Source organism: Clupea harengus, chromosome 10, assembly GCF_900700415.2.
Source record: "Clupea harengus chromosome 10, Ch_v2.0.2, whole genome shotgun sequence".
In the NCBI taxonomy this organism is placed as follows: domain Eukaryota; kingdom Metazoa; phylum Chordata; class Actinopteri; order Clupeiformes; family Clupeidae; genus Clupea; species Clupea harengus.
The window spans coordinates 27,761,959-27,783,449 of NC_045161.1; the positions used below are offsets into that span (position 1 = coordinate 27,761,959).

The 21,491-nt window shown below is 41.4% G+C and overlaps 2 protein-coding genes across 4 annotated transcripts; both read right to left on the reverse strand.

Annotated features, from left to right (window-relative positions):
• Nucleotides 1-2,935: 2,935 nt before the first annotated feature.
• Nucleotides 2,936-11,256, reverse strand: ptger3 (prostaglandin E receptor 3 (subtype EP3)). The gene is made up of 2 exons (XM_031574677.2): nt 9,515-11,256; nt 2,936-7,404 (listed from the first exon to the last, which is right to left on the reverse strand). The coding sequence occupies exons 1-2, from the start codon at nt 10,367-10,369 to the stop codon at nt 7,093-7,095; spliced, it is 1,167 nt and encodes a 388-aa protein (XP_031430537.1). The 5' UTR covers nt 10,370-11,256; the 3' UTR covers nt 2,936-7,092.
• A 123-nt stretch (nt 11,257-11,379) lies between these two features.
• On the reverse strand, nt 11,380-19,443 carry zranb2 (zinc finger, RAN-binding domain containing 2). Of its 3 annotated transcripts, none has more exons than XM_031574679.2 (10): nt 19,193-19,443; nt 17,794-17,846; nt 17,547-17,643; nt 17,168-17,250; nt 15,812-15,888; nt 15,559-15,717; nt 14,197-14,357; nt 13,585-13,671; nt 12,654-12,812; nt 11,380-12,455 (listed from the first exon to the last, which is right to left on the reverse strand). In XM_031574679.2, the coding sequence occupies exons 1-10, from the start codon at nt 19,246-19,248 to the stop codon at nt 12,398-12,400; spliced, it is 990 nt and encodes a 329-aa protein (XP_031430539.1). In that variant the 5' UTR covers nt 19,249-19,443; the 3' UTR covers nt 11,380-12,397. The 3 variants fall into 3 exon arrangements, with proteins under 3 accessions (XP_031430539.1, XP_012677263.1, XP_031430540.1); XM_012821809.3 differs by having other exon boundaries at nt 17,547-17,655; nt 19,193-19,441; XM_031574680.2 differs by lacking the exon at nt 19,193-19,443 and having other exon boundaries at nt 17,547-17,655; nt 17,757-17,846.
• Between the last annotated feature and the right edge of the window lie 2,048 nt (nt 19,444-21,491).

Sequence of the window (21,491 nt, forward strand, 5' to 3'; positions counted from 1 at the left end):
TTCCACTTTTCTTTCCTTTCTTCTTTCCTTCTTCCACTCTTCTTTCCTTCTTCCGCTCTTTCCTTGTTTCTTTTCTTCTTTCCTTCTTCCACTCTTCTTTCCTTCTTTCACTCTTCTTTCTTTTCTTCTTTCCTTCTTCCACTCTTCTTTCCTTTCTTCACTCTTGTTGTGTCCGGGTGGGGGCACGCATTAAAGAAGTAAGAAGCGTTGGAGATGCTATTAATGTAACTGGTATTTATTACTCATAAGAACAGGTAGCCCTGGCTCATCAGGAGCGCAGAGTGGAGTGAAGGCAGAGTCAGAGTACAAGAGAGTGAAAGAGGGGAGCGCAACTCCTTTTTAGTTCCCCCATGACCTGAAGGATCATGGGAGCTGTAGTGGCAATATGCATACACAACAACTCTTCTTTCTTTTCTTCTTTCCTTCTTCCACTCTTCTTTCCTTTCTTCTTTCCTTCTTCCACTCTTCTTTCCTTTCTTCACTCTTCTTTCTTTTCTTCTTTCCTTCTTCCACTCTTCTTTCCTTTCTTCTTTCCTTCTTCCACTCTTCTTTCTTTTCTTCTTCTTTTTTTAACTTTTGCATTTCATGCACTGGTATTTCCTTCAGGAAATGCATTTTCTAGTTACCTTTGCTGTGCCCTTATGCCAGGAATATAGCTGTGTACAAAACATCCAAAAGGGGTTGGCATTTTGTTGCTGAGGTGGACTCACCCATGAAAAAGGTGTCCAGAGGGTAGACAAATGGCCCCTTATTCTATTACAAAAAGGAGTTGAACCCCTCACCCCTCACATACCCACTCTTCACCATTCTTCAGCATGACACGCAAAGCATTTGAGCAGTCTGAAATACCTCGTTCAGTGTCGTTATGACAGCTAATTCATCTGTAGCTATGACAACGCATTTTGTGATGGCTCATCAATACGTGCTAGAGTTTCCTGAGTCATCTTGCCCTCCAACATTATTGAATCCGTTGAAGGCATTGCATGAAAAGGCAACCTGGGATCAAGCATCCACCACCACTGACCTTTACTTCATCAAATGGCAATAGCCTTATTGTATTATTATATTATAGTTACTACCCTACCTCTTTCATTTACACAAAAGCTACTCTGACAGAGGACACTGCGGATAGTACAACCAGTGGTATCAAACCATGTAGTGTTAAGCTTTCCATTCCTGAAAACAGTTAAACGATGAGTTGCGTCTCTAATGATGTCCTCCTCCATGAGTATAATCTTACACTCTGTGACTGAATGGTTGGGCATGAATGGTGACAGTCAGTGTTATCTTATGACAGCACCTGGATCCATGGCCTCACAAGCCAGGACTCCTCTCCTGTGTGAACCTCAGTACGGCATCATTTCCTGTCAAGAATCAGACTGACAGTACTATGAGACACATAGCAACAGCTATCAGCACCTTTCACTATGTCTGCTAAGCATCCACTGGACATGCAGTTTTAACTAAGTCCTTAGAGTACATTCTAACCATTTAGTGTACATGCTAAGCCTTTAGAGTACTTTCTAACCATTTAGAGTATACTCTAAGTCTTTAGAGTAAATTCTAAGTATTTAGGGTAAATGATAAGCCTTTAGAGTACTTTCTAAGCCTTCAGTATATTATACGCCTTTGAGAGTAAATTCTAAGCCTTTAGGAGTAAATTCTAAGCCTTTAGAGTACATTCTAATCCTTTAGAGTATTTCCTAAGCCTCAAATAATACAATACATACTCAGGAGATTCCAGAGCTCCTTCTAGTGATTTTTCAAAACATGTCGAACACCAAAGAACTTGGATGCTGTACCCTAATGCTTGGCTCAAAGACAAATGTTGCTCTCATGGAGACAAATAAAGACTGAGGAATCTGTCAAGAACTATTGGTAGATTTTGAGTTCACTGTCAGGTCAGCTTCCTTGCCTTGTGAATGTTAAAGTACCGCATAGAGGAATAGTGTCTCCTTATCTTCAGCATTTGATTCAGTTATCTTGCTTTGTGACTTGTGTACTTTGCTCTATAATCCAGTTAGGCCAATGCTGAATATAGCATGGCAATGAATGCACATCATATTGAGACTGTTAATGGCAGTAAAGATAAACTGGTTAATTGTTCTTGCTGTGAAATAAATAAAGCGGGAACAGTCTAATTGGGGTCGTACACGAATAAACTGCTGGTTTCCAAATGTCAGTCTGGTCTCTCACTGTCTGTTATTGGCCATCTTGGTTTCATGGCCACGTCAATGATTATTCTGATTAGGGTAGGAAATATTCACTAAACAGATTCATGATGCTTCTCTAATGAAGTGAGACAATCAGTTCGAACTAAAATGGAAATGCTTCGTCACACGTGTATGTGAATTGAAATATGCCTGTCCAGGACTGGAGCAGGTTGTAGATTAGTCCTCGTTTAACAGAGCAGGACAGGTAAGGGCCTGATGCTCATTTTCCAGCCAGGAAAATTACTTCATAAAACTCCCCTCTCTATCTGAGGGCCGTGAAGTGTACTTAAGTACTTACTTACGGTAAGTTATTGATATTACCTGCTGTTAAAAATTCAATTTCCAAAAGCACATATGTCAATAGCTCTGCATTACAATAGCTGGAAAACAACCTTGCCAAGACAATTTTATGAGACTTTCCAAAGTTATTATTATTACTTGTTTGTGGGCTACTTTTGGAACAGAGAATGTGTTGGTGAGTGACATGAATATGCTTACCCGTTCGTGGTAGAATGGATGGCATAGCCTTGGGTTTATTTCTCTGATGGACGAAGTACCTCATCTCATCTCTCTCCATAAAAACAACACAGAGGTCCACAGTGAAACATGGTTCATAATGACTTTCTGGTACTCATAAGAACAACACAGAAGTCAACATTGAAACATGTATCATAATGACTTTGTGTTCTCTCATCTCTTCATTTTACATAAATCACATCACATATCACTTCATTCCCTTTTTATTAGCTGGCAAAGATCACAGGACATATATGGTACGACACAACGATTAACATTGTACTTCAACGAGAAAGTACACACTTGGTGTGCTGCATGGTTGTGTATTGTCAGCAGAGGTTTCCCCCCCCAAATCCTCTCTCTACGTCATAAAATGTGAAACAAAATCAATTTCTAGCAGGTTCATCAAATTAAATCCGTAACAGAACATTTTGTCATTACATTAGACAATAAACCTGCTTTGGCGAACAAAACAGCACTACCACAAAGACCAGGACAAAATGGCTTTGGCAAGCACAGACATTTGCAAAGATGTAATGACACATTTTTCACAGTACGAGAGCAGTATCATTTAATAACTGTTTAATGAAACATGAAAAGTAACATACATCTCGTGGTAAGGTTTTGTTTTTGCCACAATAGCGACTTCTCTCAACATTCAAAAAGCAAGGCCCTGAAGTATTCCACACGAGTGACTGACTTCTTCACGATAGTCATCTGTCAAAGACATTCACAAGATAAATAAAATGTATGACAAAGTATGCTGGTTGAATCACATGCGAGCTTTATCAGTCCTTGTTGCATGCACACCCAAACCCCCATGACCCCCGCACCTCTGTCTTTCTCAGCAAACCTGATACTCTGCCCGACTGACTGACAAGCATTCAAACAGCATCTCGGAGGACGTTATAAAAGAGCCCTGGCATGTAGCATGTCAAGAGATAAAGGCCAAGAGATCAGCATCTCCTTATTTCCACTGAAATATTTTACTTCACTTCTCACTGAGTAAAGGTCAGTGGACCCCAGGTACCGAACACCATACTGACCAGTTCCATAAGTGCATGTAGACTTAATACATACTTTTATACAATATTACAATAAATTAGAATACAATCATGCCAAGTTATTTCATAGCAGAGTGTTGTGCCTTTCAAATGAGGATACAAATCAAATAAATAGAATTGTGAACAGAAGATATTACCTTTTTTCTTTCTTTTTAAAAAATATAAACAAATTATTATGCAACCCATGAAAAACAAAAACTTGAAAAACTTGTCTCTTCTGCGACAGGAACATGGTGCTATCTTCTGCCTTGTGTTTTGTCTGTGAGTCACAGTCTTGGCTGATGATTACGGAAACCTGCTGTGCGGCTCTCTCTCTGCATGGATGCCCTGACAGCAATCTGGTTCTGAACCGCCTGATCTGGCCTGGCCTGGTCTGGCCTGGTCTGGTCTGGTGTTCCAGGCCTCTTCCATTAGCTATGTGGGATGATGTAATCACAGCCTTTCCCAACCCCTGTCATGCAATTAGAGACACGCGCTGAGGTCGCCAACACACAGACACACACACACACACACACACACACGGTGATGAGCCTGATGGACGAAGTTATCTGGCTCATTGGGATCCCTTTACCTCATGCCTCATCAGAAGAAACAACAGTAAGTTGTTGAAAACAGTAAGTGCTGAAGACAGTACTACCAATTCTGGCATCTCAATCATGCGGAAATCTTTACAGGATGCTGTATGTCCACAATGGGATGACTTCCTCTTCCCTTTTTAACAGCCAACATATGTTTGTCTGTTATAATTAGCTCAGCCAAAATGAGGCCCAAGAGCATCATAAACCAACTGGTGATGTTTTCTTGATTTCTATCATAAATTCCAGGATTGCAATATGTAAATCTAAACCATCGAACCATTAAAGCCATTTATAAGTCATTATACTCAACGCAAGGTCTTGTACTAGGAGAATTGCTACTAATAACAAATTGTGGCAGAAGTGCATTAATAAAACCTGCAGAATACCTTGATTATTGTGGAAATGTTCCTTCATAAACTAACTGGATGACTAATTAAAGACCCACCCTATTAACCATCTCAATTGCTAATGATGTCGACGCGCCACACTGCCGTCTTTTCCATTTCAAATGTACAAATAAAAACCTGCATGAGCGATTAGTTAATGTGAGTCTCATGCCTTCCTCCCTGCCAAACTAGGGAGCCTGACAGGCAGAGATAAGGCAGCTTTGTTCTGAATCAACTTCAACACAATACATTCACACAACTAAAAAAGATTCCTCTGACTGAACAACCTGCCCACAGTGGAGTTTGTGGGTGGATGCCAATAGTCGTGCTCATTCAGTTAAAGATGACATTGACCACATGGAGCAGACAGGAAGCCCATTCAACACCAGTCTACCATAATAAGTGTGTCACTATAACCCACTGCAGCTGGCTGGAGATTTAGATTGAAGCTAATATCACACTGTGCAGTTCATGGTTCTCTTATGGATCTGAGACACGCCACCCCAAAGCTAATATCACACTGTGCAGTTCAGGGTTCTCTTATGGATCTGAGACACGCCACCCCAAAGCTAATATCACACTGTGCAGTTCAGGGTTCTCTTATGGATCTGAGACACGCCACCCCAAAGCTAATATCACACTGTGCAGTTCAGGGTTCTCTTATGGATCTGAGACACGCCACCCCAAAGCTAATATCACACTGTGCAGTTCAGGGTTCTCTTATGGATCTGAGACACGCCACCCCAAACCAAAAAACAGCACCGCCAACCATGTCAACTTTGGCAGCAGTGAAAAGGCTATATGTGTTTAATATACATATGCATATTTACATATTTACATATGCATACCACAGCAGTGGTAATCCTTACATTGTTAAACCCCCTATTCAATTTCAGGTTAATTTAAGTACGTAAAGGTGCCTTAGAGTTAGTTATGATCAATCAGGCTGGTGAGCAGAACTTCTGATATGGTCTGTTTTTCTGTGGCAACATTATCTTGTGAGGAGTAAACACAATGAGCTAAAGCAGTGATAATCAACGACAATAGAAATTTCCCTTAGCCCTGCAGAAAACCTAACTGCTAATTAATGACAGTGGCTCAATAAATTAAAAAATAATCTTTTGGATTTGTTTCCCTTACATATGCTCTTCACTACTCATGAAATATCAGGAAAAAAAACAACTAAACAAAACAAATCAATCATAAATATGAACTCAAAGTTTCCAACAGTCTGTATACAGATATCGCTCATGAATGCAAGCCTGATAGTAGCAGGATTGTTAGTATCATTGTCCTCCAAAGGCCATGTTTGAGTGAGGCAGGTTGTACACAGCCACATGACGCTGTACTGGTGTTGTTAGAATAGCTTCTGTACTGGGGGGTTAGCGTGCGTGTCAACACCTCACCCCAGCCCTCTGGCCTCAGAGACCCTTCGGTCAGGAGTGGGGAATCCCAGATAGCAGTTGGTTCAGGCCCAGATCCGGCCCAGGTCCGGGGCAGAGGGTTTGGCAGGTCTGCACTGTAGTCGGGCTGGTGTGAGGGGTTAACATGAAAGCAGTAGCTCGGCAGCCAGATGCCGCTAACACTTATCACACCACACCATTCTCCCAACGAGGAGGGTCTGTGTCTAGGAGCCGCCTCTGCCAGGAGCCGCAGCCGCTGTTTTCATGGCGATGATGATCACCTCTGTAACCTTTTTAGAGTTATGGACAGCCAGAGGAAAATTCACGTCAACAGGTTGAAACGAAGAAAGAGTGGGTACAGACAAACGGACACAACCAACGCAGTGTTGAGCTGGAGGAGGCAGCTATCCGTATGGATGCTTAGCCCCCTTGCATTGCCAATTGCATTACAATCTGACTGGGATTGGCGTGAAGTCTCTTCTGAACATCATACATTTAAGTCCTTGAGTGGTGTGAGAATCTATTCATGTTTGGCATCTACATTTCTCTTGCTTAGTGAGATTTTTAATTGAGCAACCATGTATGAAATCCCTCTGGACATATTGACCATGGCAGTTCAACTCTAAGGGATGTTAGGACTTAGTGTTCACGTGCTGGTAAAATCACCTAATTTCCAGTGTTGCTGTTGCTCCTCACAGTAGGTGCATATTACAGTAAGCATGGTATATATGCTCAGGTATACTATACACTCAAATCATATACCAGAGTACCAAATTCTCTGAGTGACTCATATCTCAGCACCACTTGATGTTTAAGTTTAAACTGGCACACTCACCAAGGCACCAAAGTGACCTCAAGAACTCTGACCTCCAATGCACCAAAGTGAAGAACAAGAACAAGAAGTCTCTGTCAGGGTACTCCTTGACGTCTGCTCATTCTCTCTGCACTGTGTTTGTATCAATAGTCTGTTTGTTGAGCGCATCCAATGCTGTCGGAGTTTCCTTGTGACCTTCAATGGAGCAGTTGGACACTGCATTCGCAACCTGGAAAAATTTCCGCAGTAAGATTTCTCTCAGTAGCAAATAAACCCACGGGTCCAGGATCTGGTTGAGAGAGGCCAGGCGAATGGCGGTGAGGAAGAAGTTGCAGTCCATCTGTACATCTCGGCTGGGCGCAAAGGTAGCGGCGCCTGGTTTGCAGTAATGCGAAGACGTCTGGGTATAAATCATCTTCATCATCAGTACCTGCAGAGGGAATTCACACACACATAATAAATCCAAGGGTGTTACATTTATGAGAGGCTTTTGTGCATCTGGGGCAAAGAGCAACCAGTCATAGAATGTGTACTGATTGAACTGATAATATTGTCGCCTTTGATGATTTGTTCCTAGATTATGTTTTCACATAGGTCAGGAATCCCTTCCACATTTTTGTTCCTTTAGGACAACTTGCTTTGAACCTTTGACCAGCCACAAATGTTTGAAGGACAACAATTATGCAATTTATCAAAAGAATAGTTCACCCCATAGAAATGTAACAGCTGGACAGATACACAAGCAAAGTTCAGACATCGCAGTACAGTGATTCACTGTAACAGGATTCACACACACTAAATCACTCTTCACTGTAACAGGATTCACACACACTTAATCACTCTTCACTGTAACAGGATTCACACACACTAAATCACTCTTCACTGTAACAGGATTCACACACACTAAATCACTCTTCATTGTAACAGGATTCACACACACTAAATCATTCTCCCTTCCAGTTACAGGTTAACTACTCTTTTTTGCTGTATCAATGTTACCTTCCATAGTGACAACAGGCCTGAAACGAATTGGTTACAATCATGACACAACCTTTTTTGCTGCTTAGAGAATAGATTTCCACAGGCTGAAATTAACCAGGGTGAGTAGTATATTGTTTTAGAAAATATTAATATGAACAGTTTAAGCCGAATTTAAAATCAAATGACAGGAAATTAGCATAACACTGGCAAATTAACTACATAACCTTGTCACCTCGCATGGGGAGTAGTACTGTTCAGTTTGTTAGGTAACTTTTCAGGCTTCCAGTGATTTCTTAGCAGGGTGTATGGATCAATAATGCTTTGAAAACACCACAAAATCATTAACCTTTGGCAGTATCATGTCAAAAAGATTTCGAGATTTTCCAATAGACAATAATACAATTGGAACACGTACCACATGATTGATGCTGTGAGTTTGACTGGTATTCTGGGTCTGCCGGGAGAGACTTCGGCAAAGACCCAGAATATCAGTCAAACTCTCTCTCTCTTTCTCTCTCTCTCTCTCTCTCACACACACACACACACACACTCTCTCTCCCTCACACACACACACACCTACTAAACCTTTTTTTGACAGAGCAGCCTGCCCATAAAGCGCTATAACCTCTCTCATTCTTTCTCTTTCCCTCTTTCTCTAGGGTTACTCTCTGCCTCTGTTTGTAATAGAAGCTTTGGTAATAAAATGAGTTAACCACTCCAAAGCAGCCTCAATATGGACACTGAATCTCTGGATCACCAAAAATGGTAGCCCGCTTTAGTTCTAAAAACTGGAAACCTCTGCAGCCTCTTATGATAGATTACGATGTTGTTGCAACAGATACCTCACAGACTCTAATCGCCCATCAAACATTTTATGAACTCCAGCAAATGACATACTGTCTAAAGCTGTAAAACAATAGATCATGGAATGGAATATATAGCATAATCCAAAGGATGTATATATAGTCTAGATGGCTCATTTATAAGGCATATTGACAGCAATATAAAGTGACTCCTTTCATGGGACAAGGGCAAGCTGGAAACAATTCAGGGATGAGTCTGGAACTAAATACCCCTCATGATATAGCTTTTACCAGTGACATGTTGAAGATTTTGCTTGGTTGTCTGAATGCTCCCTGCTGTTACCCCTCTTGTCTATTTTAAAAACTAGAGTGAGGAATGTTAAGAGATTAGCTTCCTACAGGCATGCTTGCTTAACAAACGTACAGAGGAACTTCAAAACTAATGCATCATTTTTGAATGACCTTTCTACCAATAATTAGCTTTCAACGGACATTTTACTAGATGAGTTATGCAATATCTGGGTTTCATCTCTACAGCCAAAACCTGGACTGTATCATCAGAAGCACTGATAAGGGCAAATAACCATTCACCAATGTCGGTGTTGTATTGTTGTACAACAATTGCCATAGTATGGTGAGACAACCACTTTAGTGTAAACTGTGGATTTCATATTTAAACGCATATGTTTAGTGCACTTTATGTATGACTTTTTACAAGAAATTAAGGAAACAGAAGCTCTCCTTCAGAGTACTTACCAGCAATGGGGACCAGCATACCAGGAGCACGCACATGATACCCAGCAACTGAATCACTGTCTCCGTGGTTAGGCGTTCCCATTGCTTGGACGACTGAGACGAGCTTGATTTCATCTTACAGCGGAGGACAAGCGCTCGTATTGTCACCATATTGCAGAGGAAAGTTACAAGAAGGGAAAATATACCTAAACCAGCAAATGTGGACGCAAAAAAGGCATTTCCCGAGATGTTTCTATCTCCTGTACTGATGAAGCACCATGTTCCTGGCCACTGCAGAGAGTACTGTCCTACACCTGCAATGGGCAGCAGGGCGAATAATAAGACAAGACACCAGATAACGGCCAGTGCTTGCTTGGTTATACTAGTTTTCATGTGGTTGGAATACCAGTGTGGAGCAGTGATCGCCAGAGCTCTTTCGATTGCCATTGCACTGGCAAGGAAGAGGGAACACAGTCCGAAAGTTGTCATGCATACCCCGAAGAAAGCGCACAAACTTCCCGTTGTGTCAACGCGCTCCCACTTCAAATCAGCCTGGTAAACTGAAATCACGATAGGGCTCGTTAACAGTTGTCCGAAGAGATCCGTCAGCGCCAGCGAGCCAATGCAGAGCAGAAATGACTTTTTTCGTTTGTTTTCCTTTCTCCTATAAGAACTATAAATTAACATCAACGCAAGGGAATTCCCAACCATCCCCGTTACCATCATAGTAATGGGATAAGCGACAGAGACTGATCCACAGCTGCCACTTTTGGTGGCATTGCTTTCGCGCAATGTTTTAGACACATTGGACTCCAGCATCGTTCCAACAGAGTTATTATTTAAGACATTCAAAGGGTCGCAATTGTGATAGGTCATCCTTAACCGACTCGCATGCCACGGACATGGCTAGATTCACCAGAGATGTCTGCGTGCACTAGCCTACCACAGAAGTTTCTCCTTGAGACCAACTATATTACGCGCAGCCGTCTTTATAGCCGGTGTGCGGAGGCGTGGCCACTCACAATCATTTCCAAGCAAATCCTGCTGTATACTTGTTTTTATACATTTCGTTTTTCGGGTGTATTCATTTCACACAGAACTAGACCTTACCAGGAACCCACCGTCGTCTTACGCAAACTAATCAGCAAGGGGGTTCCATTGGCGAGAACCTAATTCACAACATTTAGAGTAGCCTACATCCTTGAAAATAACCGGGCTTAAAATGGAATTGCCACAAACGCTTTAATGGTCAGTTAATATAATGGAAATGTAAGCATATTTGTGTGTGTAATCTGGGATTCTACGACCTGAAATTGGTTGTCAGGTTTAACGCAGAAAAAAAACGGGGTTTTTAATGCTTATATTCAGGGATGCTGTATGAACGTTTGTATAGAACTCTAAAGGACTGTTCTACATAATTTAAATGGCCAAGTTTAAATTTTGCCAATCCATAATTTTCCCATGCCGTTTAGAGGCATCTGCACACACATCATTATTGGCTAGCCATACGCCATTACAGAAAAAACTGAAGAGGCTGTCTAGTCTTTATAGAAAATCAAACGAACCGTAGAGCAAAACAGAATCATTTAATGCCGTTGTTTTGGTTAAAAAAATGATCGATTTGCATGCTCCCTTTCTTCATTTGTTGCTTGCATTCCCGTCATTTCCCTCGAGTTATATATAGGTCACACTCAAGTTTTTCTAACACACCTAATATCGGAAGTTAAAATTATTGCATTTGATGCAAGCATTTGAAGGATAAGACAATCAATTTACCAAGGACAAATATCCAAACTCGTCCTTACAGGGCAGCTCGCCCATAAGTCTCCTAAGTACTTTTAACATTAAGTCTGGAGTACAGCAATAACAGCAAGACATTTCAACCGTGTGATTAACAAGGTTTTATTCACATTACAACGCAGTTTTCTTTTTTGAATCAAACAGAACATCTCTCACATTCTACTTTTCCCGTCACTCAAGGAAAAAAAACGATATGATGTTCAGACATGACAAACTGTTTCTCTATACATTATGTACTGCTGAATCAGACTTAAGACTGGGGATGCTCCAAGAAAAGTCTTGAACTGAGTTACAAAAACAAATTTAATAGTCTGGTGACCGACCTACTGAACTGATATGTATGGTTTCATGACCACACAACAGATTTGATTTTAAACTCAAGACTGGTTAGAGGGTTTACTCCACAAAATAAAACAAGAGATGAGGGAAGAGAAAAACAAACAAAAAAATTAACATTCGCAGCAGGAATCTCATTTCACCACAGGGGGCATGGGAGGACACAAAATAAAGGAAAAAAAAAAATACTTACCTTAAAACCTCAAACATACAGTTGGACAGTAAAACTACAGCCTCTTGGTATGCACTATGTCCATATATATGGGGTTGACAGTTTCAAAGACTTGGCCTGCCACGAATACAGTGATCTAATTCCACATAAGGCCATTCCAAATTAAACACAAACCTAGTTCCTGCCCAGAACTATGGTCTAAAAATACACACCCAATCAAAAATCTCATTTTAGTTGTTCGCCATACAGGAAGTTGAGATGACTTGTGTGGTTATTACTGCCACTGCCATGATGGTGGTCATTATCATTTTAGGTGTTGACTCACCTCCAGTTAAAGAGGGAGAAGTTATGAACCATACTAGCTTGAAACGCGATGGGTCTCTAAGCCTTAACTTCATTGCTGATGGGAAGCCGTTGTTTATGGATGGGCAGGCGGTGTGATCACATACAATTAAAAAGCGATTCACTGTTTTTGTTTGTTTTTTTTTGGACTGAGGAGAGTTCTGCTGTAATCTGATGCCTGTAACGGTGTCTTTTTTTTCTGTATTGATCAACATGCATGGATGAGATCCCTATGATAATGTTTGCTTTCCAAATCATTTCTTTTTTGAACTTGAACCAGAATGGGAAGATCCGGACGACAGGCCACCACGTCTAGAGGGGAGACAAGAGAGAAAAAGAAAGAAAGAAAGAAAAGAAAGAAAGAAAAAGAGCATGGGAGGGTGAGTGAATTGAACATGTGAACTTTCCCTGTAACAAATGCTAAGTGTTCTACATGCAGACCATGCCACCAGGACAGGACCACTGGAATCCTAATCAGTACACCATTTGGTATTCCACAGAAACCCAAACCTTTCAGACGACTGGGATCTAGAGCGCCTTTTTTTCCTGTTCTCGGACGAAGACCCGGAATGGCTTCTTTTCCGCCCTCTTTCTGGTGAGGAGGAGGCGGATCGAGAGCGAGACCTCTTCCTCGATGACGAAGAGCCCTTGCGTGACCTCGAGCTGGATCTTTTTGTGGAGGATATGTCAGAATATGTCATTAGTAAATCACTGTATGAACTCAAGTCATCACCTTACAGGTCAATAACCAGAGACCACTGTAGCTACAGCCATTTAGATATGCCACATATAAGTACTAAAACAATGAATATTTCTTTCTTTCTTTAAGCCAAAGCAGCAAACAGATACTTTAGAGTATATTATATTTCCTAAGTACTAAAGCATTAAAGTATTAAAACAAAGGAAAAAAAATATAAAAAATCAGTATTGACTTAATAAAAGCCCAAACAGCTTTTATTAACTTTTGAGGCTGGCTGTTTGCACTGTAGTGCATTGTGCAATGAATGACATTCCTAGTGTCCCTAAGAGTGCACATCTGTCTCAGAGAACTAAGCCGCACGCTTTGATGAGCACTGACTGCTATCCAAGTTTTAAATACAACTTCTTCCGCTCTCATCAGCTGGCCAGACACAAAGGAAAATATCAAAGTGAGGCCTCTGTTGATTAAGAGTAATATACAAAACGACTTGAGACACTTAAAGTTTCCTTACAACACTGGCCTTATATTGAAAGCATACTCCTGCGAATTCTTAGCAAGCCAACATTGCCATTAAAGTTCCCATAGTTCTTTTGATTTTAACATTACTTAATTGAGAACATGGCCAGAGTATATAAATCATCGGCCCAGACTCCACTTTAAGCTTTACAATTTAAAGTGCTAAGTCTGTTTCCTGTGCCAGGTCACGTCCACGCTATGGCAAGCGCGCACTACCCCATTCACCTGGAATTAGACCTGCGAGAGCGACCTCGGCCCTGGGAGCTCGAGCGAGATCGAGATCGGGAACTGGACGAACTACCGGACTGAGACCTGGAACACACGCAAACACAAACACACAAACAGAAACAACATTTTGTGAAAAGTGAACACTGAAAACTACAATCATGATGGGGTACATGTTACATTTTGTACAAATCTAAAACTATAATCTAAGAGAAACAGACTGTGCACCACAAAAGAGACGAGTGATTAGACAAAATTTTACAGTGCAACATCGTGATGGTAAATGTTTAAATGTGTTTACAGAAGAGAGGAAAATGGAATTATAAATGCATTCACTGAACCGCAATGTTAAAGCAATTACAGGCACTATGTTACAATAAGGTGATATAACAAACAAACAAACAAACAGATAGATAAATAAATAAACTAATAACAATAAATCATAACAAACATGAGTCCCTACAGTAACAAGAGAACCACAAAACAAACGAATACAAAACAAACCCCAAAAAAAACAAAGACCACAATCAGAGGTGGTGGGAATACTTGGGAAGGAAAATTGAGCTGATACTGACATTTTCCTTGCGTGACCCTTGACCTGTACCCGTTTACCTGGACCTGGACCGAGCGCTGGAGCTGGAGGAGCGCGAGGAGGAGCGCGAGTGTGAGGACCCTGAAGGGCTGCCTTTCTTCACCGCCAGCTTCTCCTCGTCACTTGCATCCAGGTCGTACTTGGACAGATCAGCATCGTCCTCGTCATCATCATCATCATCCTGGGTCAAACAAACACATAAATAAACCAACAAAACAACCTTTCGTTTGGGTTCCCTCTCCCAATCACCTCAAACTCCATATCCACATGGATGAAAAACCACCACCTTCAGCTGAACCTGGCCAAAACGGAACTGATGGTCTTTCCAGCCAAACAGGCCATCCACCACAACATCAGCATCAATATTGACTCCTTGTCTCTTGTTCCATCCAAAACAGCAAGAAACCTCGGGGTCATTATTGATGACCAACTGACTTTCACGGACCACATTGCCTCTGTCTCTAGGTCCTGCCGCTTTGCGCTATTCAACATCCGCAAAATCAGGCCGTACCTAACCCAGTATGCCACCCAGCTGCTGGTGCAAACCTTGGTGAATTCCCGCCTTGATTACTGCAACGCCCTCCTAACGGGCCTGCCGGCTTGCGTGGTGAAACCACTACAAATGATCCAGAACGCGGCGGCGCGTCTGGTGTTCAACCAACCGAAGAGGGCACACGTCACCCCGCTTCTTATTGACCTCCACTGGCTGCCTGTAGCTGCTCGCATTAAGTTCAAGTCACTTATGCTTGCCTACAGAGTGCTTGATGGTTCTGCTCCCACCTACCTAAATGCTCTTGTAAGGGCAAATGTTACACCCAGGATGCTGCGCTCTTCTAGTGAGCGTCGTTTGGCAGTGCCGTCTGTGCAAGTACGGCAGTCCAGACTATTCTCATTTGTAGTTCCACGTTGGTGGAATGAACTACCCAGCACTACCAGAGCAGGGGCGTCCCTCTCTACCTTTAAGAAGCTCTTGAAGACCCAACTCTTCAGAGAGCACTTCCTGTCCTAACTGGCACTTCGACTAGTGCGTAACTTGCAATTACAGCAGTTACATTTCTGCACTTCTTTCTTTCTTTTTTTTATTTTTTTTATTTCATTTTGTTATATTTCTTATGTAAAGTAGTATTTATGTATTGTTACACCAGGTTCTATTGCTCGTAGCTTGAATATTCTCTCCCTTGTACGTCGCTTTGGACAAAAGCGTCTGCTAAATGACTAAATGTAAATGTAAACTCTAGTGTATTCTGCTGGTGAGAGCTAATGCGTGTGGTGAAATGCTGCTTATGAATACTAGTGCGAGTACTCACTTATAGTACTAGAATGTAGAGATGGTGTGTGTGTGTGTGTGTGTGTGTGTGAATGTATGGTGGTGTGTGGCTTACATCAAGCTTGTATTTTGAAAGATCTCCCTCTTCTTCATCATCCTCTTCCTCATCATCTTCATCCTTCTCTTCCACCTTCGGTGGTGCAGGTACGGGTTTTTTCTCGCTTTCTTTGGAGTTGCTTCCAGGTTTGCGGTACTTTTTCTTCTTACGGCCAAACTGTGAGGGATTTCAGGAAAGGTTTCGTTATTTATATGGGCAGTGCTTAGTAAAACCTAGGCCTAACTCAATCTGGGTGAGTTAGTTTGCTTACCTCATCGTATTCCCCATCTGATTCCTCTCGCTCAATGTATTCCACGTTTTCTCGCTCGTTAAAGCCTCCCCCATAGCCTGGGAAATAACAGTTCAGTCATAAATGGATGTCTTTACAAATGATCAAAATCTTTTTTCTCACTCATGTTCCTGCTTTTTTGAGTGTCAATGCCACAGCAAAACGTATTATAATGTACCTATGTGTGTCTGAACTAAAACCATTGGTTTTCTGACATCCAAATGCTTGTGTAGGTGTACATATTAGGAATGCAACGATACAGTGGGCCCATGGTTCGGTACGCATCACAGTTTTTGGGACATGGTAAAGGTATGGTTTCGGTATCTTTATATTTAATAAATAAATAAAATCACCCTTTAAACAGTTAACCATTTATTTTGCCTATAGACAAGTAACACTTTCTATTCAGAAAAAAGGCAGCGCGAATGAGGCCTGGTTTCTGTCTCTACTACAGTGAGGTAGCTTTCACTTGCTCTGGAGGTCGAACGATCAGTTTCATAGTTGGTCTGTCTGTAAGCAGGATTAAGCAAGAACTACTGGCATGATGGTTGCTGGGAATTGGGATGTAGCACGGGCTAAGGAATAACCCATTCAATTTTGGAGCGGATCTGACTCACGAGGCAGCTCCATGAATTAAGTTTCACTTTCACTAACTAACGTTGCAAGATAAGGCATTTGGCCATGCCGGAGATATGTGCTCTCCGAGTGCTGTTTTTTTTTGTGTCACAAATTGTTGTTGTTGTTTTCGCTAATGAGTGGACTCGCCACCTGGGATACGGCCAGGTGATGGTAAAACGAGACCTCATTGTAGAAGTGTTTCCACTCAAGTAGCCAACAGTGGCAAAGCAATGCGTGCAGACTATACAGTGTTTACAGTGTTCTTACCCTCGTCATCGCATTGAACACTGAATCAAAAATGTTCCCATACAGTGGATTTGAAAGACGCCGGTGCCTCTCCAAATTTGCTGCTCTCTGTCTAGCTAGTGTTCACCATTGTCAAGTTGGAGCCGAGATCATTTAGTTTAGTTTTGTTTGTTTCCCCTCTCTCTCTCCAGATCCTTTTTGCATACAGAGCAGATAGGCTCCTGGGAAATTCTGACAGGCTGAAGAGAGATGTTCTGTGGATCTGAATGTACAATGTGCGTGCAGTCTGCAGCACAGTAAGAAAGTTTTTTGAAATATTGTAATACCGTGGTACATACAGTTATTAAATGGTTTGTCATAATACCGTTGCCCTTGAACAGACAGACACACACACACACACACACACACACACTTTTGAACTGTTCTCTGCCTTTGCACTCTGCTTCCCCACTGCTCCCCCTACTTGGGTCTTACCTGTTCTCTCTTCCAGCTTGGCATATTTCGGTGTGTTGCACATATTGCACTCAGACCGTCTGGCCCAGTTCACGTTGCCACAGCTTTTGAGAGAGAAAGAGAGAGAACTACTGTCTGAAACCACTCCAGTTTCTATCTTTAAACGAAGAATGTAAATGCACATTTAAAAGGGAAACTTCCTTGTATCAAGTTTATTACTACATTTATTTCCTACTTGGTTTATTACTAGTACAAAACGTATCCTTTGGCTACCTGGATTTCCTTCTGTCCTTGTTACGAGCAATTTACTTTTGTAGACAAAGCAGAAAAGCAATTTGCCAAATTTATACTAAGTCATGACCTACTCTCTAGAAAAGCATACGTTTTCAATGTTACTTACGTTTTACACTGCCAGTCATTGGCACTGAAAAGGCCACGGCTCTTCTCGGCAAGCGTCTTCCCGATTTCTGTTCCTCCAGCTTTCATCATTTTTGCTTCTGTAGTTTTCTCTTTAGCAAAGAGAGTAAAGCATTACGAAACACTTTCCATATGAAACATCGAACAGATGCCTAAATAATGTCCAACAAGGTAAAAAAAAAAGTAGCCTAACTGTGCATGATTTTTTTTTTGTGACTGCAGTCATTTACCCCTTCCGCATCTGTTGCAGCTGGTTCTTCTTGCAAAGTTCACATTTCCACATCTGTGGAGAGACAGAAAACATGCTAAATTAGACTGGCTGGTGTTTCAGACCAATTCATTTAAACTGCTGTTAGCAGTTTTAATACAAGAAAACTAAAAATTAAATTAAATGACATTATGGCGTTATAAAAACTCTCGTCGTTTTATGGTTTCTCGGTATTTTTATTCTTTTTAGAACATTTCATTGCATTACTTAACATTCAGTGCCTGCAAAAACTGTTAACAAGCCCAGCGTAAAAGCCTGAAGGCCACAGAAGATGTGAAATATTTGCAAACCTCCTTCCACTGATTCTTCAGAATTACATTGTTACGGCACTTTTAGTTTTTGACAACAAAAACGGCAAACGGCCACCCAGCACCGAGTCATACTTTCGTTTTCTAAATGCGGAATGAGCAGGTATTCAGAGTACCCAGGTGTCATATTACATAAACCATTTTGGGAAAACGGTCTCAGTGAGTTGAAACATAACAAGCCTTTGCAAGATGTAAGCTAAATGTGCGTCATTTTAAGTGCACATACTCTATTAGGTGGCCACAGTTCAGAGATGGCGTTTTAAGTTTAAGAGCCAAAATGTTACCCAAATATTTTTACTTTAAACAAACAGATCAGTGTATCGTTTAACTGCACCAGAATTCCAAGCATAAGGAAGTGATTTCCCAGGACTCTGGGTCTCGTGGAAGAATGTCTTATTTATACTAAGAACTCAGTTCCAGAACATTCATTTCCAATAACTACCTCATTATCAACCACGTCAGCTAACGCTAAACCTGACACGCTGTATTGCTAACCTGACACGCCTGGCGAGCTAAACAGCTAGCTACCTGGCTAGGTCACTCTTCAAGACTCCATAAATCAAAGAGTTACGTTAAACCCCCTCTAAACCTTATCCTTTCAACAGATATGGAAAGCGATAAAAAAAGGAAATGCGAGAGCGTGTTTCAGAGGGGCGCGAGGAACCCCCTTGTAGTGGCTAAGTTAGCGAACGAGCTAACCAGTCAGGTCAATTGTGACAGCTTGCTAGCTAGACGAGATACTTATATTATTCCTGGCGTTCATCTTAATGACTGCAGAACCTGCAGATAGCAGACACGGTGCAGGTAAAAGTACAAGAGAATATTAACACATGTGTTGATAGCAGTAGTGGTGGTAGAAGACTGCCTCCAAATTTGGGTCAAGGCCTTATCCTGCCTAGCTGACTGCAATAGCCTACTTCAACTAGCATAACACTGAGCAAACCAGTCTGTGTGCCTTTTCGCAGCAATTCACAAGTGATGTTGCATTACTGAAACACAGCAATATAGCACATATCAAAAACTGCTTTAGTTTCGTTTTACAGTTCTGCTTACTTTTTATCTGGGCAAATCCAGTCGCCGTCACTCACTCGAAAACTCTTCGCCGACATTTTCCTGGCTGTGGATAATTTTGTAATAGTTGTCCGTGAATTTCCAGACGAAAAAGATCAGGCTTCACGAAATTAACATCGCTATTTTAAAACCGATTCTTTTACTAATAAAAATGAACGGTTATCCAATTTATACTGAACATCAGAGTCAGATAAACCCCAAATGAATAATGAACACATGGGGGTTCAAAGGCAACAAAGAAATTGCATTATGCAAAACAGGCAACTCACAAGAGCGCAACAGAATTCCTACGTCATTGTCAACGCTCTCAGGACCCAACAAAAAGGTTGCTCGGTCGGTCCCTTGGTTCCTAGTGGTCAGAAGAACATATAACAGCAATCAACTAATTTCCTGCTACCAAAGTCCTTATCATGTCTCTGCTATTACCTCTTTTGACTCAAATGTTAGTCACTGAAGCCAAATGCCTAGAGACTCCTGGGTTTCTGGGGGTGAGTGTTGCATGTTTTAACTTTGACACATTGCTTAGACTTTTCTCAGATAGATTTACAATGTTTTTTCACGATCTTCTTTATAACTTTACAGTTCAGCCATCTATGACACAAGTGACTGTTTAACCATATTGGTTAGACAATGCCTATTTAATATTTCTCTGCACTTTAAACTGTACTGCTATTGCAAGAGCACTGTGCTGTTTTGGTCTTTGGATTATTCCATAGTAACATGACAAGACATGTCTGCTTTTAAACTAATCTGTATTGATGACATTTCCTGACCCTTTTATGTGTCTTTTTCTATTTTGTATCATGACTTTGGCTCTTCTGCATCTGTCAAGAGTAGGTCAAATTTTCAAACAACAGAATATAAAACACGATACACAAACACAGCATTACCACTTAGAATACTTCTTCCTTAACCTAAGTATTAAGCCCCTTCCAAATTAAGTTGTGACCATCATTATTTTTTTTATCTTAAAGTGTGCACAATAACAAATAATGTAACATCGATTAACACCACGCATTTCTCTTGTCCCATTCCATCCACTTGATGGCAGTGTCACCATAATCTCCAATATCAGGGATGTGCATTTGAATCAGTTCACAAATGATGTTGCCTCACCATTTTGTTAAGTGATGCTCAAATAGTATTCTGAACAGTTTTTCTCCCGTAAGCTGATGCAAGGACATGGTCAGTGTTTGAAATATTGACACCCTCAATATCCCTGACAAATGACAATCTTCTTTTCCACTTTAAAAACAAAATACAACTTCCCAGTTTTAAGGGGTGCACAGGAATGTACTAGTATGGTAACACATGTCTTGCCAGGTGATGCAAATATCCAGAATTCACACAACTGTGAGAAATTAAATTGTATGTTGCAGTGCACTGGATAAATGCATTACTAATGAATTAGTTATGAGACACCTCCTATTCCTCATCTCACATTCTTATGTCTAGCTCAGAGTCACTCAAAAGATTCAGGGGAAACAATTAGAGACTGTTTTAGAGCACACCAGCCTGATACTTAGAGGTGGTCTGAGCAGCCATGCTTGCTTAAGCCTCCTATCTTTTCCTACCCCTGGCATTTCACATTCAGTAATCGCAGGTTTGGTCAACAGAGCTAATTAACAAAGTCATTCATGTGTGTGAATGTGGTTCTGGTCCACTGGCTAAAGCTAATCCTATGCTCGTTCACGCTCAAATTAAGCTTCTGTACTGGGTTGCATTACTGACAGGGACCAACAATCAAAGCAACTAAAGAGGTAAGAGCACCTTGAGCAAATCAACTGGGCTTTCTAAGCCTGACAAATATTGTTGAGGCTTTTTGTTTTCAGTCAGGGGGGTGGAGAAAAGGCTGGGAAAATGAACACCCACCACCCCCACCTCTATTTGACATCATAATTCAGCTGTAATTTCAGAGCCATGTATCTTCTGTACGCCAGGGAATCATAGGGAACATCTTAGGAGGATTCTTCTTTGCTTTGGTGCCCTATCGAGTGTTCCGTGTCAACACTCCGGCGTGTTTAACAAGGGGAGAAGCAGCAGACTGCCGCAGAGGTCTGTCTGTTGGGTGTTTTTTGTTCTTCACACACACACACACACACACACACACACACACACACACACACACACATACACACACACACACACACACACACACACTGTGGTGATGAGAAGATGCTGTCAGCTTGCCGCTCTTATGTAACAGGAGCTGTGTGGCGGAAAAGATCTGGTTGCCAGATGCTGTGCCATCTTACGGTAATAACTCCAGCCATTGTTGTCT